General features: G+C 48.9%; 1 protein-coding gene across 5 annotated transcripts in view; it reads left to right on the forward strand.

The window, feature by feature from the left end:
* LOC135917461 (nuclear transcription factor Y subunit gamma-like) overlaps positions 1-26,462 on the forward strand; it is a 496,387-nt gene that overhangs the window by 452,433 nt on the left and 17,492 nt on the right. For 2 of the 5 annotated variants that reach the window (XM_070521822.1, XM_070521823.1), the window contains one exon: positions 9,675-10,213. The exons of the other annotated variants lie outside the window; for them this stretch is intronic. In XM_070521822.1, the coding sequence (XP_070377923.1) occupies positions 9,675-9,759 (85 nt within the window). In that variant the 3' untranslated portion in view covers positions 9,760-10,213. Of the gene's footprint in view, positions 1-9,674; positions 10,214-26,462 lie in introns of those variants that run through there. 5 annotated transcript variants of the gene reach the window in all.

Below are 26,462 nucleotides of genomic sequence, written 5' to 3' on the forward strand. Positions count from 1 at the left end.
CATGGGCAGTGGGCGGATTCAGTTCCTTGAAATACCATATGGGACCGTCGGTGTAGCAGCGGGCGGCTCCTAATCACCGGCACCCTTCGTATTTCGAATTTCGTATAACAAAGAAAGCGCGCGAAAACAAAAGAAAAAACATTGCGCGGAACATCGTGCGGCCAAAACGACCTTATGGGTCATTTTAGGCCGCAATGATTTTATTCCCAAAGAACAAAAAAAGAAGAAAGATTAGCTTAAAAGCATGGCTGAAAACGCTGCAATACGACAGCGCATGAGCGCAGTCACGTGGTTGTATTTCATATCTCGCGAGCTTTCCTTCAACGGCGAAAAAAAAAAAAAAAGTCGCTGGGCCTAACGATGCATACAAGGGTTGGGGCCGAAGGATAAGAATAACAAATGGCTGCAACGAAACGCGCGGTAGGCGGTAAGCAAACGTGTTGACGAATTTATTGCATTTCCCAAGCACGGCGAATGAAAAAGAAACAAGAGCACGTATAAGCAAATGAAGGAAGGGAGCAAACACGACAGTATGTCCAGCGATTATCACACATTGCAGACGGAGTGTGCCACCGCGCAGCCAGGAAAATAACGACTTGGCTGTTTCATTGCTTCAAGCCGCTGCTTTCACACCGCTCACCAGTGCATGCAAGGGAACGGCGCCGTCAACTGAAACTAGATGAGATCACTTTTTCACTGTTTTAGTACCTGCGTTTCTTTCTTCTCGTTCCTCTAGGGATTTCTGAACGTCAAATGAGGTCATTCTGCGCTTCATAGCAGCGCCGGTATAGTATCTCTTTCATCCTGGGCACCGTGTCGCTGATGGGCCATCCAGACCGCGTTTCCCGTTAAATTGAGTGGTCTTCGCGAAATCGGATGAGATCTCTCCATTGCTCGATTCCCACAACTGACGCGTTGCGATCGCAGTTTCTTCATTTTCTTTTTTTTTCTGTTTTTGATGACCCGCCTATCTTTTTCTCTTTCGATTGTGCGAAGGACGCCAGGAGTTTCTCAGACCGAACGATAGGAGAACGGCCTCGTCATTCTTTCATTGCTCGAAGAGGTAGTCGAGGCTTTCGATGGCACTTTTGGGTCATGCGCTCTGCTGAAAACACTGGACAGTTTTAGTTACACGTACGTAGAGACTTCACGTGCGCAAACGGGAAAAGCCTACGTACCTTACGTGCACGCTATCTGAAACGCCTTTAGCTACACCTACGCGACGCACGCCAAGAGGGACCACGTATCTACATCTGTCGGGAAATGTGAACACGGCGGTAGCCAATGCAATCCTGTCGCCGTGTTTCGATGCAAGCGGTCTGCGCGCGCACGGCCCGCTATCGCTTGTTCGTGATCTCGCGAGACTCCCGCGCGAAGCTGTCTACGTGCGCAAGAAACGCACGCAAAGAATTGAATCTCACGTACGTCCGTGAGACCAGCGCGTGGCCGCTACGTTCTACGCATGCGCACTGCTTACACGTGGAAGCTCTACCTACGCAAAGCCTCGACGTACTGGGACCTTCTGCCCTATGGAACAGGCTTCAGTGACGTTCGAAGCTGCGCGACGAGTAATGCAACTCGTGGACACCGTCCCGCCTCTGCAACTGTCGGCAGATGAGAATGACGGCGGTGCCATCATCCATCCATACGTCGCCCCTGCCTGTTAGCTGTCCAGACAAGGAACGCAGAGCGTACCACGATCGGCACGTTGCTTCACATTGCAGTGCTGACGTCGACTTTATTTGTGCAACAAGATGAATAAAAGTCGCACGCAGGAGATGAAAATATTGGTGACTGCTGAGATTTCAGCACGTTTCTTGCGATCCCTAAACCAAATCTCTGGCTAAGATACCGCAAGAGCCTTCATCAACAATCGTGGTTGCGCAAGGTTAGGTGAAAGTCTTCGCACGCACAGCTTTGAATTTCGTAGAAGTCCACAACGCAGGCCATGTCATATAGAGCACGTCACGTCCAACACACATCATCATTTCAACTGTATATATGAACATCATTTTATACCTGTGACATTTAGTTTACCTGTAACTGTCTTTCCGTGGTATATGTGATTATACGTACGTTGGTGAGTGAGGACTCGGACACTACTTTGAAAACGTGCCGTGCTTCGTTCTTTTATGTTATCTTCCTGCCGGACTTGTGCCGTGATTGTGTCTCAGCGTTCCTATCGTCTCTTGTCGAAACAAACTTTTTCTAAACGCACCACGACCGCTGTCCCCGATTATCTGCGAGTATCCGGTCGTCGTGTGACGTTTGACTACCGTGGCTTGCAACGCGTGTGTCGTCGCTGCGGCTCCAGCGACCACTATCGTGCACAGCGCAACCGCAGCGTTCTGTGGCCATGTTTGCCGGCCTCGTCGGACGAAAGCGAGGCCATGTGCTGCTGATGACGTGGCCGATCGCAGCACGCCATGTTCATTATGCAAAAAAGAAGTGAGGCGTGCAGACAGGACACAAGAGTAGAGAAGTGGACAACTCTGCAACTCTACTCTTGTGTCCTGTCTGCACGCCTCACTTCTTTTTTTGCATAATGAATCCTTACCAACTATAGTCGGATACAACTTTAGAAAAAAGGGGGCGTTTACTCTTCCGAGGTGGATGCACACGAGCATCCACCAATGGGCGCGCACTCTGGACCGACGTCATGCTCCCGGACGGCCGGTGACTTCGCCGCATCGGTCATCTGGGCGGGGCCTCTCCTTTTTTCTAAAGTTGTATACGACTATAGCTCAGCTTTCTGTCGTTCTAAACGCCATGTTCGCCGGCTTCCCATGGCAGCGGGGTACACGCGTATTGTGGCCGTTGCCACCTCCACTTCGCCTGCTGCCGTGAGTCCTGATCGCACCGATGTTTTCGACACGGCTGCAACACCTGGCCCTGCGATACCTGCGCTCGCTACACCGACGAAGTCTGCGGTGCCTTCATCCGCCTCAGTGTCGTCGCTTGCAGCGCCACACCCGATTTGTGACTCTTCTGCAAAGGCCACTCACTGTTCCATTGCATCCGAGTGAGTCCCCGGCTGCAGAAGTTGTCGGCGGCGATGTCATCGATCCCGCAGCCCAACCGCAACCAGCATCGTCATGATCTGAAGATAGCTTCAGCCTCGGAGTCGATAGTAGCGTTGGACTTTCACCAAGCCTGGATGGACTCGACGTAGAAATGGCGGTCCCACGAGACGTAAAGCGTGCCCACGCGTCAGCTTCTGGCTCGGACGGCGCCCCAGATGGCCGCGCCGAGTTGCAACGACCAAAGAAACCTCGGCCCTCTTCGAGAGAGGGTCGAAGAACAGTCGTGTGTACTGCATGTTCCCTGGAATTGGTCCCAGGGGACATGCGGGCGTAAACAACTGCTTAATGATTGTGTAGTCGTGTTTAGAAATGCTGATAAAGATACGAGGGAGATTGTAGAAGCAAGCTTGATTGCAAAAGAAGGTGCAAGCTGAGTCAGCGGTCCGTCGATTTCTCTCAGCAGAAAGGGAATGGCCTACCTGGAAAATGCTAGGTTGCGCGTGCGATGATTTCCAGTCGTTTCTGGCGGCATAATCACCATGCTTTTCTGAAGTAGAGTTCACTTGATAGTTGACGCGCGTCCTGTTATCTTTCTTGTCCGTGTCAATCCAGCGCTGACTTCAGTCGATGAAATGTAGTTGGTTTCACCCGGCTCCGGTTGACCACTTTTCTTTTTTCTTTTTAATCCTTCGTTCAAGTGGCGCGAAACACCCTGCGTGCCACCGTAGGACCCCATGTGTACACCTATGGAGTACATCGTGTCACACGTTACAGCGGGACGTACGGACAGATTTCCGAGGGGAAGTTGCTCTGGAATGCTTACGCATTGAGAAATGTCTAAAACTATAGAGCAGGCGTGGGACTTCAACTCTCTGAACTGGCACTGCGCTCTGCTGCCCATGTACGGTATCCCAGTAGAACTGTATTGCAGAAAGTGTAGCGAACTTGAAGAGACCTACACTGTGATCATGCACTGGCAGGACTTAACGTGGATAAACCGGTCTAGTCCACTAATCGCTATTGTGTTTCGCTGCATGCCGCTTCGCCGCATTGCCTAGCCGCGTGCAGGTGAAGCCAGCGGAAGCGCGGCGGATCGTTGCGGAAGTAGGCGGTCTGCTGCACTTACTAACTGCAGCCGACGGCCTATACTATTTAAGCCGTAACAATCTTTATTCGTTCATTTCCGCGTTTTAGGGGGGTTGTGTTTGTTTTCACGTACATAACGAGTATTTACAATAATGCTGACGCAGTGACGCAGTTTGGCTCGGCGAATGGTAAATCTGGGCGACATTAATGTAACAGAACTTTTGTGAACACCGGTCTCGAAATGACCCTGCGCGTCAAAACAACGACAAAAATTGGAAGACCGGCGTCCCACAAGAAAAAAGACTGCCATGCTGACAGTGTAGACGCAGAGGAAGTTTAATTAGATACATTCTGCGGCGATCTGAAGCGATGGCGGAAGCAACCAGTGACCGTCTGTGAAGCTTACGGCAAGTCAAAGTGTAAAACGCCGGCAGCTATATAAAGGTCATCACACTGTTATTTTAAGTGTTTTAACAGTGTGATGGCAGTGTGATGACACACTGTTGTCACAATGTGTCATCACACATTGTCATCCTGGGACATTTGTCACATCGGGGGGCACGGCACGATACCGTCAGACGACGGTCGGTATCTATGCCCGAAGCATGATACCTACCGTCAACCGAAGTGTTTCCCGCAATAATTACTAGAGGAAACTCTGGCGCTGCAATCGTCCAACCGTGCACCCTGCGAATGACGGGTAGTGCACGGCTTTCCTGATCTTCGTGTTCATGGCTCGAGATGGCTATGTTATTTGCGCTTCATCGTGCCTTCGTTGCCCGTAATTTCGGAGCGACCTATGCAATTCCGCTAAATGCAGAAGACTCTGCCGTCACACACAATCGCTACCAATTGGGGCTGTTCCGCACTGTAAAAATATCTACGCCCTCAAGGGTGTTTTCTTGTCACACTGGTAACACCCTTGGCGTTAAAGCCAAACAAAAATTTATAGAGGGCTACAATGGAGCTCTGACTAGACGAGCGATGACAAAAAAAAAAGTATAGTTGAGAACTCTGCAATCATTCTGACAGCGTTGGGCGCACAGAAATCTCCGACATAGAGTTGCATATCTCTCCCTGTGAAATTCTCTTGTCGGGTGTTTCTTTGCGTCCAAGGTTGTCAGGATGATTACTTAGTCTTCAACTACGTTTTGTGTCATTGCACATCTCGTTAGAGCTCCGTTGTCGGCCTGTATAAATTTTTGTAAGGCCCTAACGGTAAGGGCGTTACCAGTGCGACAAGAAAACACCCTTGAGGGTGTAAACAATTTTGCAGTGCGCCTGTCGAGGGGGGCCGAATCGAAACGGGCCAAGCCGCCTCGACGCGCACTGGCTTGGCCACGAGAAATTCGTGACGGCGGTCTACGCCGCTTCTCGACGCGCAGGCGTCCGTGACGTATTTGTTCCAATATCCGGGGCTCATGCACTAGAGGTCCTGTGTTCGGATCCTGCCGTCGAAGAAAATCATTAACATTTATTCAATTATTTAGTGCACGTTAAGCTTGTTGAAAACGAGTTTACAGAGTCGCGAAGACGTTTGAAGCTAGAAGGACGAAGCTTAGGCGAATCGCCTGTGCTATATACCCACGATTCCCAAGCAGACCAGCTCTGGGCCGTGCGGCAAGCCAAAGGTGTCGCCCGAGTCCAAGGACTTCGAGCCGCCACCTGAGGCCACCACAACGAAACTGCCGGGCCATTCATTAATAAAGTTTCTTCTCTCTCTCTCTCTCTCTCTCCCAAGCTCGCTGGACAGCCCCACTTGCAGTCCTCCGTACACACTAGCGCCACTGTTCCTTGTAGTAATTATCGTTTTAAACTATGTGCCGTCACGTGATCGCTCCAAGGCCTGTCTCCAGTAAGATGACCACAACTTGTTCCTTCTTAAGCTTACGACTCCCACGGCTTATAAAAGCGAGCTGTGAAAGCAGGAAACGAGGTTGTAGAGAACCACTAAGGCGGGCGTGTATACCGCTTTGTTGAATGCAGGCGACTGCAAGTAGACTGTTATCCGTCTCTGTCCCGTTGGTTGCATCACAGAGATAAATCTTTTTTTTTTTATTGTAGGTGCCATGAGGTATTCCGCTTTCCACCTTTTTTCATTTCGATGTTCTCGCTGCTGCCTACATTTCCGAGTTTGTGTGTGCGTGGATGTTGTTTGTGAGTGGATCCCGTGTACGCTTTTCTTTCCTCTTTTCACTCGTTATTTGATCCCTTGTAATAGCAGCATGCCAAGCCTTTTGTTCACCTAACATCTCCACCTGCCATTCACATTTCGTTCACCAGCACGCGCGTATTTTTCCATGATGGCTGACGTAGACGGATTCCTTGAGATACATTCTCCATACACGCAAGTTGCGTGCACTGTGGTTGTGCTATGCGGTGTAATCAACGTATAACATGGCAGCGCGCGTTCAAGAAACTCTATTGCCCTGGCCTAACGGTCTGTTATAACACAGAACAAATATTCTCGACCCGCCGTGCTTGCTTATTGGCCATGGTGTCGGGCTGCTGAGCACGAGGTCGCAGGATCGAATCCCGCGGCCACGGCGGCCGTATTTTGATGGCGGCGAAATACGAAAACACCTGTGTGCTTAGGTTCAGTTGCACGTTAAAGAACGCCAGGTGGTCGAAATTTCCGTAGTCCCCCACTACGGCGTGCTTGGTTGGCACGCCTTAGTGGTTTCGGCACGCAAAACCCCATAATATTTAACAAACATTCTGAGATGTTTGGCTCTCAGGTCCCAAAACGCAAGATATTCCGTAGATTTTTGTTCACAACTGTAAGCTCATAAAGCTGCAGTATAACAGACCTTCAAACCACTCGACCTCGAGCCTACGTTCTGGGCCACGTACGAATTTCGCAGCAGGCCCACTGAAAAGTGGGCCAATAAATAATGCCCACCTCGGTGCCATTTGCTTTAGTTCTCTCTTCAGTCTGATCTTGCGCTCGTTTTCTTACAAAAGACAATTTCGTTTCCCGTCTTGGCGAGATGATGCTCCAACTGCTGGTTCACAAAGTGTTCATTTGTGAATGATTCAAGTACGACGGCTGCGGAGAAGTGTGTGTGTGTGTGTGTGTGTGTGTGTGTGTGTGTGTGTGTGTGTGTGTGTGTGTGTGTGTGTGTGTGTGTGTGTGTGTGTGTGTGTGTGTGTGTGTGTGTGTGTGTGTGTGTGTGTGTGTGTGTGTGTGTGTGTGTGTGTGTGTGTGTGACCGTGATCTGGACGTTATTCAGTCTGTTGAAGAACTGGACTGGAACACATGACTGTCAGATTCATCGGCGCGTCGGGGCGATCACATTATTGCACATATACATGTTCGAGTATATCATTTAGTTAAAAGGGAACGAAAGTCACAAGGACAGGCGAGGATGCTACCCAAACAGACATCTTCGTTACTCTGTACAACAGAAGAGGGATTCGCCGACATAATGAATTAGAAACAAAGAATAACGAGAGCAAAAAAGAAAAGGAAAAGAAACGCGTGCTCGCGTGTTGTTTACGTGCACAGCACTGCAGGCATCACGTCGTATTAGTCACACGTGTGAACTCTCTCTCACGTCCCAGGGACGGCTGCGTGTGCATTTGCTAAACGTGTAATTTGGGCGTGTTTACCAAAGTGATACCGCATTACTCACGCATTACGCGTAATTAGTTTGAACGCGCGCGAAGCTTGCGCTAAGATTAATTAACTATATACTCGAGCGTGTATCCAGGTCACGCTGGCTTCTTCCGGCTTGCGGTCGCGCGATAGGTGCCTGCTGTGTGTGGTTTGAACGTGTTTATCGAAACGATCCCGTGTCGAACCGATTCGGGCGTGCGGGCAATTGGTTTAGATACACACGCGAGCCTCTCTAGTTAGTGCTAACTACGTCTACCGCGCTCGCGGTCGCACTAATAGGCCGTCCCGGCGTAAGCGGTCGGAGTCGCCGCCTTCGATGCCAAAGTGGATAGCGTTTGCGTGTCCGCGAATTAGTCGCAGTCGTGTGCAATTATCGGTCGTGAGAATTTATGTTTGGCGTTTCGGTGCAACTATATGCAGCCGCTCGAAGCCCTATCGACGAATCGGGAGTTTTTTTTTTTTCTTTTCTCTTCGGCTGTTTTTGGGCCGACGCGCGTTGGGCGGTCGCTAAAGCGACCGCAACTGGCGCAGTTGCCTCGGGCGTCCATTTGGTGCGGCAATTCGCGAGCGCTGGGATTAACTGCGAAACGCGCGTTCGGCTTCGCCACGAGGTATAGAACGCTACCTCCCATCCCCCCCCCCCCCTACACAGAGTGTGGATCTCCCGATTGTGATTGTGTGTCTATGCTCCTTCCTTTCCTTATCTCTACTTTGTTTCCACTTTACCTCCCCCCCTCTCTCCCCAGCGTAGTGTAGCCAACCGGATTTTTTTTTCTCTGGTTAACCTCCCTGCCTTTCCCTCTCTCTCTTTCCCTCTCTCTCTCTCTCTCTCTCTCTCCCCCTTTCTGCAAATCGTTCGCGACGCGGAAATCGTGCCCGCATGATTGGTGTGGAGACCGTTGCGCCTATTATAAGCAAAGCACAGTGGGTGGTCGCAGAGCTATCGGCGACTGTGAAACCATTCCATGCCGAGTGTGCCAGTTATAGCACGTGCCAAGTTTCCTCGTCTTCTTTCTTTATTTTCTTTTTCTAAGGGGGCGGTTATGGGGGAATGAAAGCAAGTGTACATCGCTAGAGACCTCCTCAAGAAGCTGCAAGCATATTATTTCTTGTTGATAATAATGTTGTTAGAATTGGGCAAACATTTTTTTTTAAAGTTACTTCCTTTAGGGCAACAACGTCGATGCAAGATTCTTATAGTGCATTTCAAAACAACTTTAATTGTTTTCTAAGCGCTATCTTTCGCGTTTACACGGACGAGGGCTCGTCCGTGTCTCTTATTGTGTCGTCTGTTTGGCGATTTAGTACTTCAGTAACTGCTATAGTTTATTCATGCTTGCCACAGAGTTTCCAACATTTTTTTTTCATGCTCGGCTAATAAAAAACTAAGCGCTACGGTTGTCCCGTTGCCGTATAAGAACGATGGGGTGTAGTGCATGAATTTGCGTAATATTCGTGCTTGTGGGCTTCAAACGTTCTCGCGACGATATTTATTACGCACTGCCTTTTTGTTTTTAATTTCTGAGCACTTAAATAGTTTTCTTAACGCAGCAGGCCAATAATTATCTGCGTACGTGCGTAAAAGATTATTTTTTGCATGCATAACGCGATGCCTTGTTAACAAATCGCTCAATTTGCAAAGGGACAAAGCTGTTCGGAGACAGAAGGGCAAAGTTTAGATAAGTTGATGCACTATCCGTCAACATTTCCATGCTTCCTGAAACGCTATGCTTGCAGATCGCGTACAAGAACCCAATGTGTAGCTTCAGGAAGTTAAACCACACTTTTTTTTTAAGGGAGATAAATATTCGTTAAATTCGTCCAGACGGATATACAAAAAAAAAGTAGATTCAATGTACATTTTCGAACGTACTTGAAGCGACTTTTTTGCGAAGTGGTAAATCCAATGCTATGAAACTGTTCATATTCACCATCGTATTTTGCAGCGTCATGATTCGGTGCCTGCCCGGTGAAATTGGCGAGATGCGGACACTCCCCAAGCAAGTCGCATGTGACTCACGCTCCCGCTGATCTCATTGCCTCCGGGATTGGCCCACTTTCCATCACGGCATCTCCGAAGTCAGCCCAGTTTAGCACTGCTCCATCTTCAGGGATGGCCGCCCGCCTTATTCGACGAGAAGCTGGCAAAGCAGGCGCTTCAGACATCCCGAAAAAAGGCCCCCCCAAAGCTTCTCTGTAATAGAAGATAATTGTGTTCAAAGGCGTGTATTTACGCACGTTTCAGTGTTTATCTGTGCAGACAACGAAGCCGGTCACTGGCGCGTAGGTTCGGCTACGTATAAGCCAATTCCTTATATACGAGTGCGGCCCTTCGTGCCAGCTATCCGACAAGACCGCAGCACCCAGCAACCCCGGTCGGCAAAGTCAGGTATAGGGTTCGTTCGTGCAGAAAGCTTCGTTTTAAAACGCACACTTTGTCTCCCGTCGATAAACACGGAAGAAGTTGCAGCCGCTGCGTTATCTTTAGAAGACCGGCGCGTAACTTCGCTGACTGCTGCGAAGCGTCGCCCTGTAGTCTCTCAAGTCGGAACCGAAGGAATCGGTGGTATGCAAACGCGACCAGAATTAGAATGCGCGTGGTAAAAGCACCGGTGGTGAAAGCTCCACCGCCCATAGCTTGGCTATTCACGTATACGCGCGTAAAACTGGCAGACGGCATGGCATGCGTTGGCGGAAGTTAGGAAGAAAACGGCTTTCTGCAGAACAGACAGTTTGTATACACTACTAACGTACTATAGCTATTCCAGGCCCGTCCTGGATCGTGTTAGGCTCAAGTTGCGGTTTCGGCTTCGGCTTTATTCGTTCTTCTAGTTAGCCTGTGTTGCGCGGTGATAAACGGGCGGTTCGCGGCCTGTTACTTCTTAGCAGACGACGCTCAGCCGCATTTCTCGAAGTCGTCTGGAAGCGCCGGGATGGGTACCGTACAACACGTCTGCCCCATTGTATTCATAGAGGACTCGGCTGTATAGTGCAGACGTCCGTCATGAACGGCATTCGATCAATTGTTAACCCACTTTGACGTCACGGGCGCCCAATTTCTAGGTATAGGCTCTTCCGGAAAACGCGGCTTGTTTGCATTTGTGCAGTGCGCAACAATAACAACGCGACCGAAAGAGGCCGGAAGTGGCGTCAACATTTACTTGACCTCGCGCGTCCGCTTGTGCTAACGGGAAAGCTTCAAGGCCCGAGTGTTTATTTTAATGGATCTTATTAATAACCCGCGTTCACAATGCAAACAGTCCGTCTGGCGTGTTTCTAGGGCATGTTTCATGCATCGACGTACAGCGATGTTCCGTTTCCACATTGAAGATCAGAGTGTCCAACCGGTACTTTTTTTCGTTCCCGTATTCGTGTCGGTTCGCTGAAAACGACTCCAGTTCCGGTTTAACTCTGGAGCGAGAAAGAGAAATGGTTTCAACTCGTTCGAATCGGCTTAAGTTCATTTGGATTTAACCGAAGAATAACTAAAGAGCAGCCCAAATTGATCGTGTACAAAAGCTCAACTCTGCCTCTCACTTGCACTGAACGATTACCCCTGTTGTTCGTCCTTCCGGCCGCATGTAGTTTCAAAAATATTTTGTAGATCCGACACCAGTGCTGGAATCCATGTCAAGCAAAGCTGTATTGTGACTGGAGAAAGACTAGAGAAGATTGGAAAAGACTGTCAGCTTTGTATTTACTATTAGATGCAATTTACAAAATTGTGATATCGTTTTTCATTGTTGAGTTAGAGAGTCGTAGACTTGATAGTCTTCTTTTCTGAATATCTGCGATTTTCATCAGCTTTTATATAAGTATTGACAGTCGAAATCGTAAATACACTTGCTAAAGTCCCTAGATTTTAATTTTTTCTTCATTTATATGCAACAGACCTCAAACAATTTGGTTCAGTGGTTACAAAATCAGTTTATGCTTTTTCTACTATATATATAAGGGCCCCCCCGAGCTAAAGCTTCATCTTAACCCCGCAAAAGCCGCCGTATCAATGCCAGGGAGCTTTCAGTTGTGGGGCTCTGGATTATGTTTCGCTACCCGGGGCTGTCATGACGCGGTCCCAAAGCCTTAGCACTTAAGCGCGCTCTTCACACCAAACCGGCTCTTAGATTGGAGCCGGAGTAAGCTTGCCCGAGCCGGACGTATGTACTACTACGGCCGCTCGATGGAAACGCACAGGTGTGTTTTCATCGAGCGGCCGTGGTACTACACAGCCGCTCGACCAGAGCAATCGCACGCCGGAAGCGGAAACACGTCAGCGCTTCTCCTGTTGCAAACAGAACGTACGCCGTAGCAGGACGCGCGCCAACAACGGAAGTTGCAGCAGTCACGTGACCGGAACTCCGCCAGATCTTGGTCGCGCTTCCCAAGTCGAACACTAGACCACCTGCGAGCGTCTGAGCTCGAGCGCGGCGCTCCTAAAGAAAAGGAAATAAATAGAAAGGAAGGACAGTGTTCCGAACACTCTATTTCGACCTGGAAGGCGCGCCGCTAGAACACTCCATGCATAGAGATCGATGCAGAGTGCTCCAAGGCAACCGGTAGATTGTAGCATACGTTACAACTGCTGACCAAACTTTCTCGGTTTCCTATAGGTTTCATTCTATTACGTACAGTCACCCGCAAAAGTTTACGGGGCACGGGTTTCACCACAGATGCGGATTTCCGCTCTGTTTAGGCCTAGCACTTCTAATGTAACGGATCACCGAGTAGTTCGCAAAAACTGCCACCAATCGACGCTTTTAATTAGAGGCTATACGCGCACAGGGTTCGCGGAAGTCTTTCGCAAATCCCGCGTCTCGTAAACTTCTGCAGGTGAACTGCACGTGCGAGAAGCTTGCGGTCAACTTTCCACATGACCTGGCAAATGTGAGCCGGTGTTCCATTACAGCTCTTCATGTGGCCTTGTTTTGCTCATCGTGAGCCGGCTTCGCGGAGTCGAAACGCTTGCTTTCGCTTTGCCGTCTGGATGTGCCCATTCCATTCGGTATTCGCACGGTTGATCTGCTCTGTATACGGCGACTCCGCGGTCCAGTAGACCCGGAGCCACGCGGACGATGTGATCCATCACCTTGCAGCACGTCGGCTAAACAACGCTACGCAGAGAGAGAGAGGGGGGGAGAGAGAGGGAGGGAGGGGGAGAGAAACGCAGGGAGAGAGAGAGAGACAGAGACGCAGGAAAGGATAGAGAGAGAGACGCAGAGAAAGAGAGAGGGAGAGACGCAGAGAGACAGGGATAGAGAGAAACAGAGACGCAGGGAAACAGAGATAGAGACTCCGAGAACGAGAGAGGGAGAGACGCAGAGAGAGAAGGATAGAGAGAGAGACGCAGAGAGAGAGAGAAAGAGGGGGGCTAGAGGGGGGGGGGCGTAGGCGGCGCGTGACAACGGAGGAACAAGGGTGCCTCTCTGTCGGTAAAGTAGGGTGCGCAAATGATCAGCACTCGTGGCGCCTGCTGACCTTTGAGAAGCGACTTCTCGCAGACCGTAACGCCGCAGATAAAAGACGCGCCCACGCGTGATTAGTTGCATCTTCGCGCGACCTGAACCGCCCGGGAGCTTCAACTGAAAGTGAGACATGCAGGCGCCATGGAAAATAAGCGAGCTGCACAGACCACATGGAACGGCAAAGAACGAAATCGAAGAAGAAGTGTTATGGGATGATTGAGAGAGGGCAGTGAGAGTTTCAAACAAGATTGGGACGTCTGAGGGAGTGGCGTTATAGGAGAATGTTTGGCGATGGCGACTGTACAGGTACGTCCGCGTGTGCAGGTTGTGGAAATAGCGCGGTCACCGCAGGTGAATTTTTTTTATTTATTTTTATTTTTAAATTTCAAATACTGTTGGCCGTCTTGGCAGTAACAGGGTGGGTACAGCAAATTTGCACATAGCGTAAAAAATGTAAACACTTTGCAAACGTGAATAGGACATGAACCAATGAATGTTGGAAATACAATGCAAAACAAATGACCAAATACAATCTTCTGGCTAAGAAACGCATGGTTGCAGCATTGTGACAGTGAAATCGGATCTTTGTCGACAACTCGCAGTATCCATCCAGAGGTGGGATACTGCGTAGGATAGGAGGCAGCGACCCTGCCGGAGGCATACGGATTTTGGAGGTGGTAATGGAAAGCCAACTGAACCCTCATTGGTGAAAAGACGGCGACTGAATTAAGCGGACGCGCAGAAGTGAAAGGTATGAAGAATAGTTTTTAGGCTGACAAATCAATTCTCATCGGTTTCATTGGTTTGTTAACGTGAACCATAGTTCTTAAGGGCCGATTCTAAAGTTCTAAATCTTAATCCAGTCCACCTTACGTTCCGCACGATGGCATTGTATCACGTATCTTATTTACTGGAACGACCATGTGAAGCCAGCAGGAAATTAATCCAAGTAAAGGACAGGGGAAGCTATTTGCAGTTTTATTTGCAGTGTAGAAGTGATAAGATAAAGGAAAAATGAAAGTGTGCGATTAAACAACATGTTGCCGTTGGGCACCGAGCCCACAACCTCCCGCATTACGCGTGCGTTGCGCTACCACATTGTGCCGCGGCCTTTCCCGCGTCCGCAACCTTGGGTGTTCATGTGTACAATGAATAAACCTGGGAGTGTTGACCGGCGCGACTCAAGGACATGGTGGCGAATGCGGAACATTCTTTTCAACCGATGGTGCCACGTAGAATGTGAACTTTATTTCAGAGCAGACGTGCAAATGACCTGTAAAATTTTGCATGCTACCTGAGGAGGATCAAAGTCTGGCCACCTCAGTTCCCGTTCTTGTTTGCTGGAACGAAGGAAATTTCAACTGGGTCACTGTAAAATATTTTACACCCTAGAAAGTGAAAAAGGGTGTAAATGTTTCTATAACTCACACCCTTAGGGTGTCCGTTATATAGATAACACCCTCAGGGTATGAGTTATAGACACATTTACACCCTTTTTCACTTTTAGGGTCTAAATTATTTTACAGTGATCGGCACTCATTACAGGTGTAACGGTGACTTTTATGCTTTACTTTTACTTTATTCGTGTGAAACGCGTGGGCTTTGAGCGAGTCCACCTTTTCTTTATTCCGGTTAATAGTTCCACTTGAAAATGTGTACGTCCTGTTTCTTGATCTTCTTTGTCGTATCATTAAGTTGGAACAGATTGGATCGCTTTTGCGAATTGCAAGTCTTTTCATGCGCATCTTTTCATCTGGCTCTATCTGCCTCGTCACGATACTGATACCTACACGTGTCTTATACGCGTCTTATTGGTTGCCGCCAAATGGTCGATTCGCGCCTTTCCCTTGGCCACGCTTTGAAGCTTCGAACGCCGCACCAGACAGCCTGTTTATTTATTCTTTTTTCCTCGCGCGGACACCGACGCCGCCTTGCTGGGCGTCTCATCATTTTCGATTGGCATCAAAGGCTCTTTCTCCGCCCGACGTGCTTCGGCGCCGTGTGTGCAGGTTTACACCGAGGCGTGAGAACCGGCTCGGGAAGACCGTAATTTATACTCGTGGAGAATTGGAAAACGGCGTCTGTTGGGGGAAGGGGGAGGGGGGGGGAGGGGGGGGGCTCCGCACTTCCGATGGCGCGGACGACTCAGCTGTCAGTCGCGAAGTTTTAAAAGCCCGCTGTCTCGGACCGCTATTGAATGAAAAAAAAAAGAAAAAAAGAAAACGAAGCTTTCTTTCTTTCTCCCTTATTTTTTCTTCAACTTTTGTATCATTTATGCTTGTAGGTGGAAGTGTTTACCTTCGCAAGGGATGAGCCTGTGTCGGGTGTTTCTGGCAAACACTTTTAAACGATCTTGAAAAAAAAAATAATCCAAAGGAACAAGCACCGTGTGGCATACACAATTCGGATCGCTGAGCTGGATTGCACGAGCAGGTGGACGTTGTTTGCACGAGAAGTGGAAACGCATAACCGACTAGCTCAAGAACAAAAGGCACTAATGAACGTTATTAGTGAATGAAACTGCAGCGCGCTCAATCGTGTTTCTTGAAGACGAATCCTGCGTGCCCCTGAAGGGCCGTAGAGTGTGTTTGCAACCACGATCAGTGTCTACAGCGTAACCTAACTTAACCATGGTTGATTTCCCCGACATCCAGAACGAACGTTTCTGACCTGCGCTGCACGCTGTGATGATGATGATGATGATGATGATGATGATGATGAAGCCTCAGTTGATGGCACAAACCCACTGTGGGGGATAGACCACGAATCGAGTGGTAATATGATTTAATAAGCAAAATAAAATAAATTGGTTAATAAATAAATAGCACGCGAAAAAAAAGGAAACCAAATAACCCAAGATGCAAAATAAAGTGTGAATACATGAGATGAAGTATTGATGAATACTGTAGTGAGCCTTGCGTTGATAGGGTTATTAAACTGTGTTAAACTGTGGTTGATCGCTTTCTTTTTACTCTTTCTCTTTTTCTTTAGGGTGCGGTGAAAGCCGACCCCTGTATGCATCGAGTTTCATGCAATCATTGCTAGAGTGAACTCTGGCGCTGGTGTCTACGGGGAGCCGAAATGCGAGCCGTAGAGCCAGCGTGGGAATTAACGGAGGTGCGTGGATTTGCCTAAACTTCGTGCTTGTGGCTTCAAACGGCCTCGTGACTTTGTAAACTCGTCATTTATTTTTCAACAATGTACTCCAAGGCAAGTAATTAAACAGGCATTATTAAAATTGCCCGACGCCAGGGTTCGACCACGGGACCTCTAGCACAGACGGCCGATATTAGAGACATTTAGCGTGTCCGCTATTCCGGCAAACCGGGGCGGTATGGGCGGATTACCGGATGGTCGGGCGCGTGAACGTGAGCGGCCGGAGCGGTGCAGCCGCCTTGTGTTGTAGAGCTCAATCAATCAATCAATGCGGACAACGCGGGCTCTTCTGCTTCACGAGACTTATAATGCTTTCGCATTATTAACACTTCAATACACTCCGTTTTCATGTAGGCGGCCTCGAAGATGTGCGCCCGGCGCACCGTGGTACGGAACAGTGGTCCGCAAGCTTTGCTTACACATACAAAGGCGATGGTCCTACGACGTGTACGGACGATGTGCCACAAACGTGAAAACGAAGACATCTGACATATGCGACAGATCGGCATACAAGTGCACTCCGCTACAATCTTTACCGGCAAGCAGAGTTTGAACTTCCGCATTCAATGCACATTGTGGCGGCAAAACTAAACGCGCAAGTTAATGTGAACATTCCAACGACGCTTTGTCGCTCGTTTCAGCTGTACCGCTTATTATGCAACCTTCGCTGGTGTTCCGCTATGCTCGCCGATTTTTTTAGCAGTTTCTTTTTTCACAATGGAACCCCAGCAAGAAGTTAAAATCAGAAAAAAATAACATCCCCTTTAGCGGAAGCCTTTATATTTAAATCTCTAATATGTGTTAAATAAATACACAAAATGACACTTTCGTTCTATATATTGTAGACAGTTATCGCATAATTTGATTGCAAGGCACGACAGGGCCCGGGCACAAGTAGACGTGGTGGCGCATGGCGACGGTATCCTGTATCCTGTATCCTGTCGTATCCTGTATCCTGTATCCTGTCGACGGTATCCATTACTTACTGGTGGAATGTACAATACAATTCCATACAGTAATAGGGAATGTACCATAGAGTCTCCTACAGAGAGAGAGAGAGATAATTTATTTGAAAGAAGGCAGAGGGGTCGGCCTGAGCTAAGGCGCTATAGCCTGCTACTCTGCACAGGGGGATGGAGAACGGGGAGATAAAGGTGGGATCAGGGATGATGATGACATAGAAAGAGGAATGCGCAAGGGTAAAACCAAGTTCAACACTCTGATGATAAACGCTCACAAATGTCATCCATGAAGCCACTGTCAGGTTCCGTGTCAAGTATGTAGTCACCAATTCAAGGGAACTTAAAAATAAAGGCGCTAGGACGAAGCTGGTGTGTGGGCCTCCCCTGTGCGAACAGAACATGCGCCAAACAAAAGCTTTATAGCATATAAAGAGCTGCGATAAGCGGCTCCAGCCCGGTGAGAACTTGCAGGGCACTCTTAGCGGCCGGATTCTTGAGACCACCGAGACTTGACTCTACCATTGACTTACCAGGTGACTCCATTGACACATTGACTCTACCAGGTGCTTCAGCATTTTCTGTACACTCTCCATCTCATTGTGTGCATCTCCTTGCTTGCCCGTAGTGTCACCGGCTTCACTGGCCCTATAATTCTTGGTTTCATGGCGCAGAGGACCACTAGGGCCCGCTGGCATGACCGCAGGCCTAGAGGGCAGCAATGGCCATTCCGTGTCTGTATCAGCCGGTGAAGGTGAACGTTTGCCGCGTGCTCTCGTCGACCTGGCATTATCAGTAGGCGCCGTTACCGTCCTCGATGCCCGCACAGGCAGAGGTGGTCGTGGTGCCTGTGCCGCGATATGTAGTTCTCCTGAAATGGCTTTGTGATACTTCTGTCGCGATCGTTGGTCACTTTGGCGAACAGATTGAGCAGCCTCTTTACGTGAAGATTGGTCTCTTGCCATTTTTCGAAGTATGCGAACTTCTTGTTTCATCTTCGGGCATTCCTTCGAAGTCGCTTCGTGAGAGCCAGTACAGTTGGGACATTTAAATGAGGACGCCTCACAGTCGGTGGCATCATGCTCTCCACCGCAACGCGAGCAGGTGGCTTGGGCTCTACAATTAGCGCTCACTTGTCCTATCTTGTGACATTTCCGGCACTGAATAGGCCTCGGAAAGAATGGTCTTCTCGGTGTATCACGTAGCCCACTTTGACAGACGCTGCTAAGGTCGAAGAAGTAAATATTAACTTGATACATCGGGAGTGTCCCAAGCGGTGAATCTCAAGAATGCGCACCGATGACCTCAAAAGACTCTTGAGGTCCGCATACTTGATTTCAAGCTCCACGTCGGAAATGACTCCAGTTGTTGTCTCCTTCCCGTAAGTAATAAAGGAGCGGACGGGGATTGCGCTTAACTGTGGAATGGTCTTTAACTTCTCAAGAATTGCCGAATTTTTCACATCTAATGTCAGGATGTTCTTGCGAGCGTTGATCCTGATCTCGTTGATATGCCCAGGGGCCACACTTTCAAAATGTTCGGTTAGAAACTGTTTGCTGAGGGAGTTCATGCTGTGTGACGTCGAGAGCGGCACGTACGAAACCATGAGATATTCCTGCTCACTCTGATTCGATCAAGTCGCCTCAGTCGACATACGGCGCATCTTCTTCATACGGCGGCCCATGACTACGGTGTACTCGCCGTCAGAGTCCATGGCTTCTGGCGTTGAGCTCTCCCAGGAATCGAGCTGGTCCGAGCTTCCAAAGGCACGTCGTCCAAAAATGAGTGATGAAGCAGGCGACTGACCTTGTTCAGGTGGTCGTGGGAACATCTTCTTGCTCGTCCTTGATGCAATGACTCCCGCGAAAATGGCAAGAACTTACAAAAATGCATAACAGCGAGAGGCCCAGAGCACCATGTGAGCTCTGGGCACTTCTTCCTATTCCTCCGAGTTTCCTACAATATTGTATGAAACTCTATGGAACGCACAAGGTTGAGTGGTTCGAACGGCGCTTTCCCGCTCAGACGCTACGTGTGGAAAAATTGTGCGAGGGCGCTGCGAGCTAATTGGATTTGGGCGGAGACGCACTCCTTCAACGTACTTTCTATGCCGGCGCTGAGATCGATTGCGCACGTATGCTCATCAAATAGCGACTTACTTCGACAGCAAATTTATACTTACGCCATTTTGTCCCATATATGTGTCTGATATATATTTGAGGAATTGATTAAAGGATACGACATCGTCAGTTTTGCTGCCACATGGAATTCCATCGCCTGCTAGAGAGCGCGTGTTCGTTATGCGGACGCTCTGTTTTTGTTGTAGAAAGTTTGTCGAGCGCATGTATTTTTTTAATGTCTTTATTTGCTTTCGTGCGCGCATGAATCTTGTCGGCCGTTACCAACCGTAAGTTTGACCCGGTGAATTTGTGTCTTCAACACTGTTTTGTAAAAGTAACACGTACTTTTCTCACCGCAGCCACTGATTTTCAGCACGAAGCTAAGCAAAAAATATATATATATATGTTGTGTAGTTTGCTTGCTTATTGGCGGTGATATGTTAAAGAGTATGGATACTAATAGAAGAAAACGACATTACAGGGAAATAAACCAGTTTTATTGACTGCGTTACGCGAAGTGGAGAAGCGGTTGATCAAACTTATCGGTAAATCGAAAGAGCACACAGACATAGATGTGAGAGAAAAATTATCAGATACCTTAAATTCACCAATTGTTAAAAAAAAGGTAAATCTCTCAACCGGAAAAAGCTTGTTTGCAGTAATCGCAAACACAGCACCACCATACCTTTCTTCGTGGTGGTGGCGTAAAATCTGCCGCATCTAAACCTGAAAGCGTATCTTAAGGTTCTTACAGCGTTGTTGCTATTTGTGCATCGATAGCTCTTTCGGGGAACGTGAAAGGCGGTGTACGAATTAAGTCCTAAACTTTTTTGCCGCAAGTACTGCTACAAGCTATACGACACGGGCACGCCTCAGACCCGGCAAGGTCTAACAGCGACAGTAACAACTTTCAATAGGTGAAGCACCAATAGTGACGGCACACAAGAAGGAGTACAGACAGGATAAGGCATGCAGACAGGAGACACAAGACAATACAGAGCGGAGCGCCTTGTCCTGTCTGTATTCCTTCTTGTTCGCCGTCACTATTGGCGCTTCACCTATTGAAAGCTATGCACCAACTAGCCCCACAACGTGTTTTACTACAGTAGCAACAAGCTATGATCGTCTTTGGCCGTAGAGAAGTGGTTTGGTAGGTGTGGTTCGGAATTGGGTGCGAGATGCGTTGTTTGTGACTGTTTTCTGAAGTAGACTATCGTCACACATCTCAATTTGATATTAGCCTCTGTCAAATCATGTCTTATTCTTTCCTACAAAGATTACCTTGTTCTATTGCTGCTTCGTTTGTACAATACTGTACACTGTGGATTCGCGTAGTTTTTTTTTTGCGCTTCTGTTTGCTGGCATACTGTCTGAGCCAACTTGTCATTTTTTTTTCGCTTATGTACGTGTTTTGTCGGTTCTAAATCAGTGCCTGTGCCTTCTGCTGCTGCCCTCAGACCGGGTTTAAGGCCCGTCAAGTTGCTGCGAGCAACTTTTTCCTTAAATCCCCCATAAATTGTACGTTTATGGAAATAAAGGCATATTTGTATTTGTATTTGTAGATTCTCGTTGCCGAGGCGACGTCCGACGCCGGTCGTCGCCGACGCGGGGCGCCGACGCCGGATTTTCTGCGACACGGGCTTCTTGACGCTGTCGTGTTAAAAGTGGCAGTGTGTGAACGTTCGAGGTTTTGAGTAAAAACGACGCGAAGCTCACCGCTCTTCAACAACGAGCCCGCTGGACGTGCATGCGGTCACGTCACGTGAAGCTGCGTCCGGGCTGACGACGGCGACAGCCTGGCCCTGTTGGCATTCGAATTTCGTATTAGTGTGGTGCTCTATATAGCTGGTGGCTCCAGAAGGCTCGTATTCCCCAATGCCACCTAGGTGCAAGCCTCGGAGCACAAAGGTTTCTTGAGAGAGCGCCGGCGGGCCCCCGTGCAAGGCCTTCAAGGGCGAGGTGGGCTGAGGAGGTAGCGGAGGTAGCGGAGGCCTACCACGACTGGTAGCCGGACGTCTAGCGACATAATGTGGTGACGGACGCCTGCTGGGACTGGAGTACTTAGACCTGCCTCTCTTCCCCCCGGCCCCACCCCTCTTTCAGAAGGGGAATAAAGTTCATTCATTCATTCATTCATTCATTCATATCGCCTTACACATTTTCACTTATACATTTGTACATTGCACAGACTAAAGTCTACAAACTTTATTTTATTATGTCCCCGTTGTCATGAATACGAGCAAGAACCTTGTCAAACTGCAAAAAAGCAGCCTTTAGTTCTTGTCACAGCGTTGATTTTTTGCAAATGAATGAATGCGAAATAAAGATTGATTGATTGATTGATTGGTACGAGCAACGACAAGCAGCGTGGAACTGTGAGCAGCTGTGCAAATTGTGCGCCGCCAACGAATTTACGTCGCAGCTATCGAAACTTATGTCGTAATTCAGAAACTTTGTCGTACGACAAATAATTTATGTAGTCGCGACAGAAACTTCAGTTACTTCCATTAAATGCTATGCAAATAGCCACATGATGAGTGTCATGGATGGATGGATTTTATTGTACGTCCGGCAAGGTTTAACGCGACCCGGGCTCAGGTCTCCCACGGGGGAGCGTCAAGGCCCTGCCTCAACGCCGCCTCACGGGCTTGCTGGACTGCCCACATCTGGATTCCGAGGTCTGAGCTGCACAGAGCGGCGGCCCACCTCAGCGACAGGGTCTCCGGAGCAACTGCGATCCTTCCTATATTGCGCTCCCACTTCATGTGTTTGAGTGTTGCTACTCCTTCCTGGCACAATTTGCACGTGTCCTCCTGATGGTTATCTGGGAAGATACGTTTCAGACGGAACGGATTAGGGAAGGTGTTCGTCTGGAGTTGTCTCCAGGCGACGGCCTGCCTCCTGTTCAATTTGGTACTCGGCGGTGGGTATATCCTTCTGGCGTTTAGATGTGCACTGGTTATGTCGTTGTATCTGGTGAGCCTGTCCCGTTCTGGTCGAGAAGTGTTCGCTATCGAGGGAGAGGTGTTGCCCTGTTCGGCGCGGCCGGTCATGTCTCGCGCCGTCCGGTGCGCCGTCTCGTCTAGATTCGGGAGCGCGTTGCCTTGCGTGGTGACCTGCGCGGGGAACCATAGTGTCATTTTTATTATTTATTACCAGGCCCGCTCCATGAACTTTCGTTGTTCTTCTATCGCAGACGGTTTTGTGCGTCGTACGACTATCCAGTAGTGCGAATTCTTCGCGTGGTGCTCCTCGCTTTGCGGCACGAGGACCAGTAATTGCCTGTCCGGGAAGTCGCGGAGACGTACACAACGCGACTCTCGTGACCCACGCGATGGCAGATTACCTGGCCTCCGGGATCGGTGGTTCACGTTACTTGGCAAGAAACCGACCGAGCGTCCTCGCCAAACTTCGGAGAGGAAGGGGAATAAAAGTTGACCTTAATACGACTATTCTCAGCTTGAACGCCGATATTTGTTGCAGTGAGGATATTTAAGAAACGTTTCTTGCTTCGTTTCGTTTCGTGATTTCGTAGAGTACAGAGCTGGGTACCGCTGGGTACTCTCACTTTCTCTCTCTTTCTCTCTCTCCGCTGCTATAAAGCTAGATGGACTGACGACTGCTATAATCTCCGCGTAAGCTCGCAGAAAAAAAAAAAGAGGAGCTTCGCTTTAGTAAAGCCTCTTCCGCTAACACCAAACGTAAACAGATGGACGAGTGCGCACAAAGGCAGATCAGTGTATTTGCTGTGTAATGGCAACCTGGCTTTCTAGGCCAGGGTTCGAGTTTTCTTTTCGTTACCTTTATAGAATCGGTGCGACCTGATTGTTCGCAGCATCTTTTAAAGCTTCGTCTATCGACCGTGAGCGCAGCTTTTCGAGAAAGACCGAGAATCGAGGTCGGGATGCCAAAGCGGGCGCAAGGAGGGGGCGGACTATTTCTCTAGCCTACATCTCGAGGCGTGCGGCTCGGGTCCGCGCCGTGCGTCCTCAATAAAAACGCAATCTAAGCCGCGACCGACGAAACAAGCGTAACTTACTTTCGCAGTAGGGGTGCCTATTTTGAGCGCAAGTTTGAGGCAGAGAACCGTCTCTTCATGTTTGACTTATTATTTGTTTCCTAAATTTCCTTCTATATTTTTTTTTTTGCGCTGCGGTTCTAACCTCCATCTCCGTATCTACATAGTACCGTGCAGTATGGTGGCAGCTGCGGAATACCTCAGCCATTCAAAAGAGAGAACCATTGACGGTTGTGATTTCTCCTCTCAGCTACGCCTGGGTCGGAAGGATGGGTACGCCGTGAAAAAATTCACGCCCGTAAGTGCGCAAGAGGGTTCTTGGTGTGTAACTCACACCCTCGCACCAAAATTTACAGCTTTAGGTATACATAACGGTGTAAAAATGGTTTGTAAGCCGCCCCCTTGCACCCAAGTGTACACCTTTAGTTGTGAATCAGGGTCTGAATTGATTTATACCTCACACGCTTACACCCGAATTCACACTCTTAAGCGCGTACCAGGGTGTAAATTGGTTATAACTCCCACTTCTACATTCATAAACTGTATAAAGGTATGAGTTATAGACTAAATTACACCCCTGGGCGCAGTCGAGGGTGTAAATTTGTTTACAGAGCACCAGAATGATTGTCAACTGAAAAACGAGGGGGTGCTGGGATGCTTGGTGGTCTTTTAGAATTGAAAATGTTGGTAGTCGAAAATACTGATTGGCTTGAAACCGTTTGACAGTGGCTTTCGCGTGTCGTTCTCATCTGTGGTGACCGTTGCGCGGCCAACATATTCAATTTCCGAGAATTGTCATTGTTTTTGCCGCAAGAAGGGTATATATATACGCGGAAGAGAAAACAAATGAACTGGTAGAGTGCCAAGAAGAAAGGGCGCTTGCTTCTGTCAGTTTGTTTCTTAATTCTTCTACCTAACCCCTTCTTGCGTCACAGTTTTTGACAGTTAAGCACCCAGTAGCCAAACATGCTATACTTTGCTACAGCGCAGAACGATTAGTAGTGAGAAATGTGCGAACTCTTCTCTCCTTCTCTGAAACGGGACGTTCTGATTGGCTGAATAGGTTGACGTTCTTTGGACGCTCTCTGTACGTTCTCTGCACGTTCTCCGTACGTTCTCTACACGTTCTCCATCGAGTGAATAGGTGCCGGAGCTTTCGCTTCACTGCACGCAATTAGCGAAAACAGGGGCGGCTAGCAACGCCATAGACCACACAAGAAAGCGGACGGCGAGGTAATAAAGCGCACTGCGCTTCACTGCGACGCTCAAAGGCAAAATTAAGCTAGAGCAGGCATTCCACGAGAAACAGCGGTTCAAGAGCGCGCTGCCGGTGGGGGAAGCGAGCCGTTCTGAGAACCTTTGCGACTAATAAATCTTTCTCTGCGTGCACTGTGGCCCACCGCGGCTGCGTCCTCGCTTGGAGGCTTACCGAGAGCTCCGAGAATTCGTATCTTGCTCATTCTAGCGTTTTTTGTCTCGCGTTTTAACCCGCGTCGAACGATGGAAAGCCCGGACGTCTGGGGATCTATGGCTTGCGCCTGCCGCGAATTAGGTCACGAAAGACGAAATACCAGTATAACTGGGAATTGGACGGCGTCCAAACGCGCTTTGTAAAGCTGATCACCGCGCTCGTTCGTCTTCTACGTGATTTAACGACCATTATATTTTCCTGTGACGATATTCCGTCATTTCTTTATCCTTTTCTCTCTCTCACCTATAGCATCTCTTTGCCCCTACCCCAGTGCAGGATAGCCAACCGGAGATAATCCCTGGTTAACCTCCCTGTCTTTTTTTTTCCTTTCCCTCTCTCTCTCTCTCTCTCTCTCTCTCCAGCTTCGCGTGCGTTGGAATGTGGCAGACTGCGCAAGACAGTAAAGCAGAATAACAAGAGGAACAGTAAGTTGGCGCGCATGTATGTAAAACGCCCTTGTAGCAAAACTGCCGCGCTAACTATTCGACGAGAGGCTTGGTCAGTCAGAAACGACGCAGAAAAACGGCATATACTGTGGCGACACCGCCCTGTCGTTCTCGGGTGGGTACCTCATGAGGTCACGGACTTGGGCATCGTCTGAACCCGCTTCACTACATAGAAGTCAAAGCTACAAAATCGAATGCGCAGAGAATATTTTTGTTTGTCTTTCATCGGCCCTGTTCTTTCCCAATTGCGGCCACGCAGTGTAGGTACGCTGTAAAATAATTTACACCCTTAAATGTGAAAACAAAATGGTGTAAATGTTTCTATAACTCAAACCCTTAGCGTTTTGTTTATATAACGGACACCCTAAGGATGTGATTTACAGACACACTTACACCCCCTTTCACTTTTAAGGATGGAAATTATCTTGCAGTGATAGGAGTCGACGGGATCATCAAGCCCCTCGTACAGCTTCTTTCCTCGGCCCTCCCCAAGTGAGATTCGGAAACAAACTAAGCAAAGTCAACTCATATATCTGCATTTTAACCCGCCGTGGTTGCTCAGTGGCTATGGTGTTAGGCTGCTGAGCACGAGGTCGCGGGATCGAATCCTGGCCACGGCGGCCGCATTTCGATGGGGGCGAAATGCGAAAACACCGGTGTACTTGGATTTAGGCGCACGTCAAAGAACCCCAGGTGGTCGAAATTTCCGGAGTCCCCCACTACGGCGTGCCTCATAATAATCAGAAAGTGGTTTTGGCACGTAAAACCCCGTAATTCTTTTAATATTTGCATTTTAGTTTCCCCTAAAGCATTCGACCCGGGAGCAACGTCCGAGGTAGAAGCACGTTCTCTGCAAAGAAGCCTCGCAAGCAGTCGCAGATCCGCGGTAGGTGAATCGACGATGCCAGGTGCACCGTCTTCGCGAGGTCAGCCCGTCTTGCTCCGGCTTCCGAATCACGGTGAGCCGCGCGCGTAACAATATTAGAAGCCCCGCGAGGCGCGTATGCAAATGAGGATAGAAGCGCGCGCTTGGTGGAAGAAGCCCTAAAGGCTCCTCGGCGCACGAACCTTCGACGTCTGACAAAGTGGCAGGGAAAGAAAA

Source organism: Dermacentor albipictus, chromosome 7 (genome assembly GCF_038994185.2).
Source record: "Dermacentor albipictus isolate Rhodes 1998 colony chromosome 7, USDA_Dalb.pri_finalv2, whole genome shotgun sequence".
In the NCBI taxonomy this organism is placed as follows: domain Eukaryota; kingdom Metazoa; phylum Arthropoda; class Arachnida; order Ixodida; family Ixodidae; genus Dermacentor; species Dermacentor albipictus.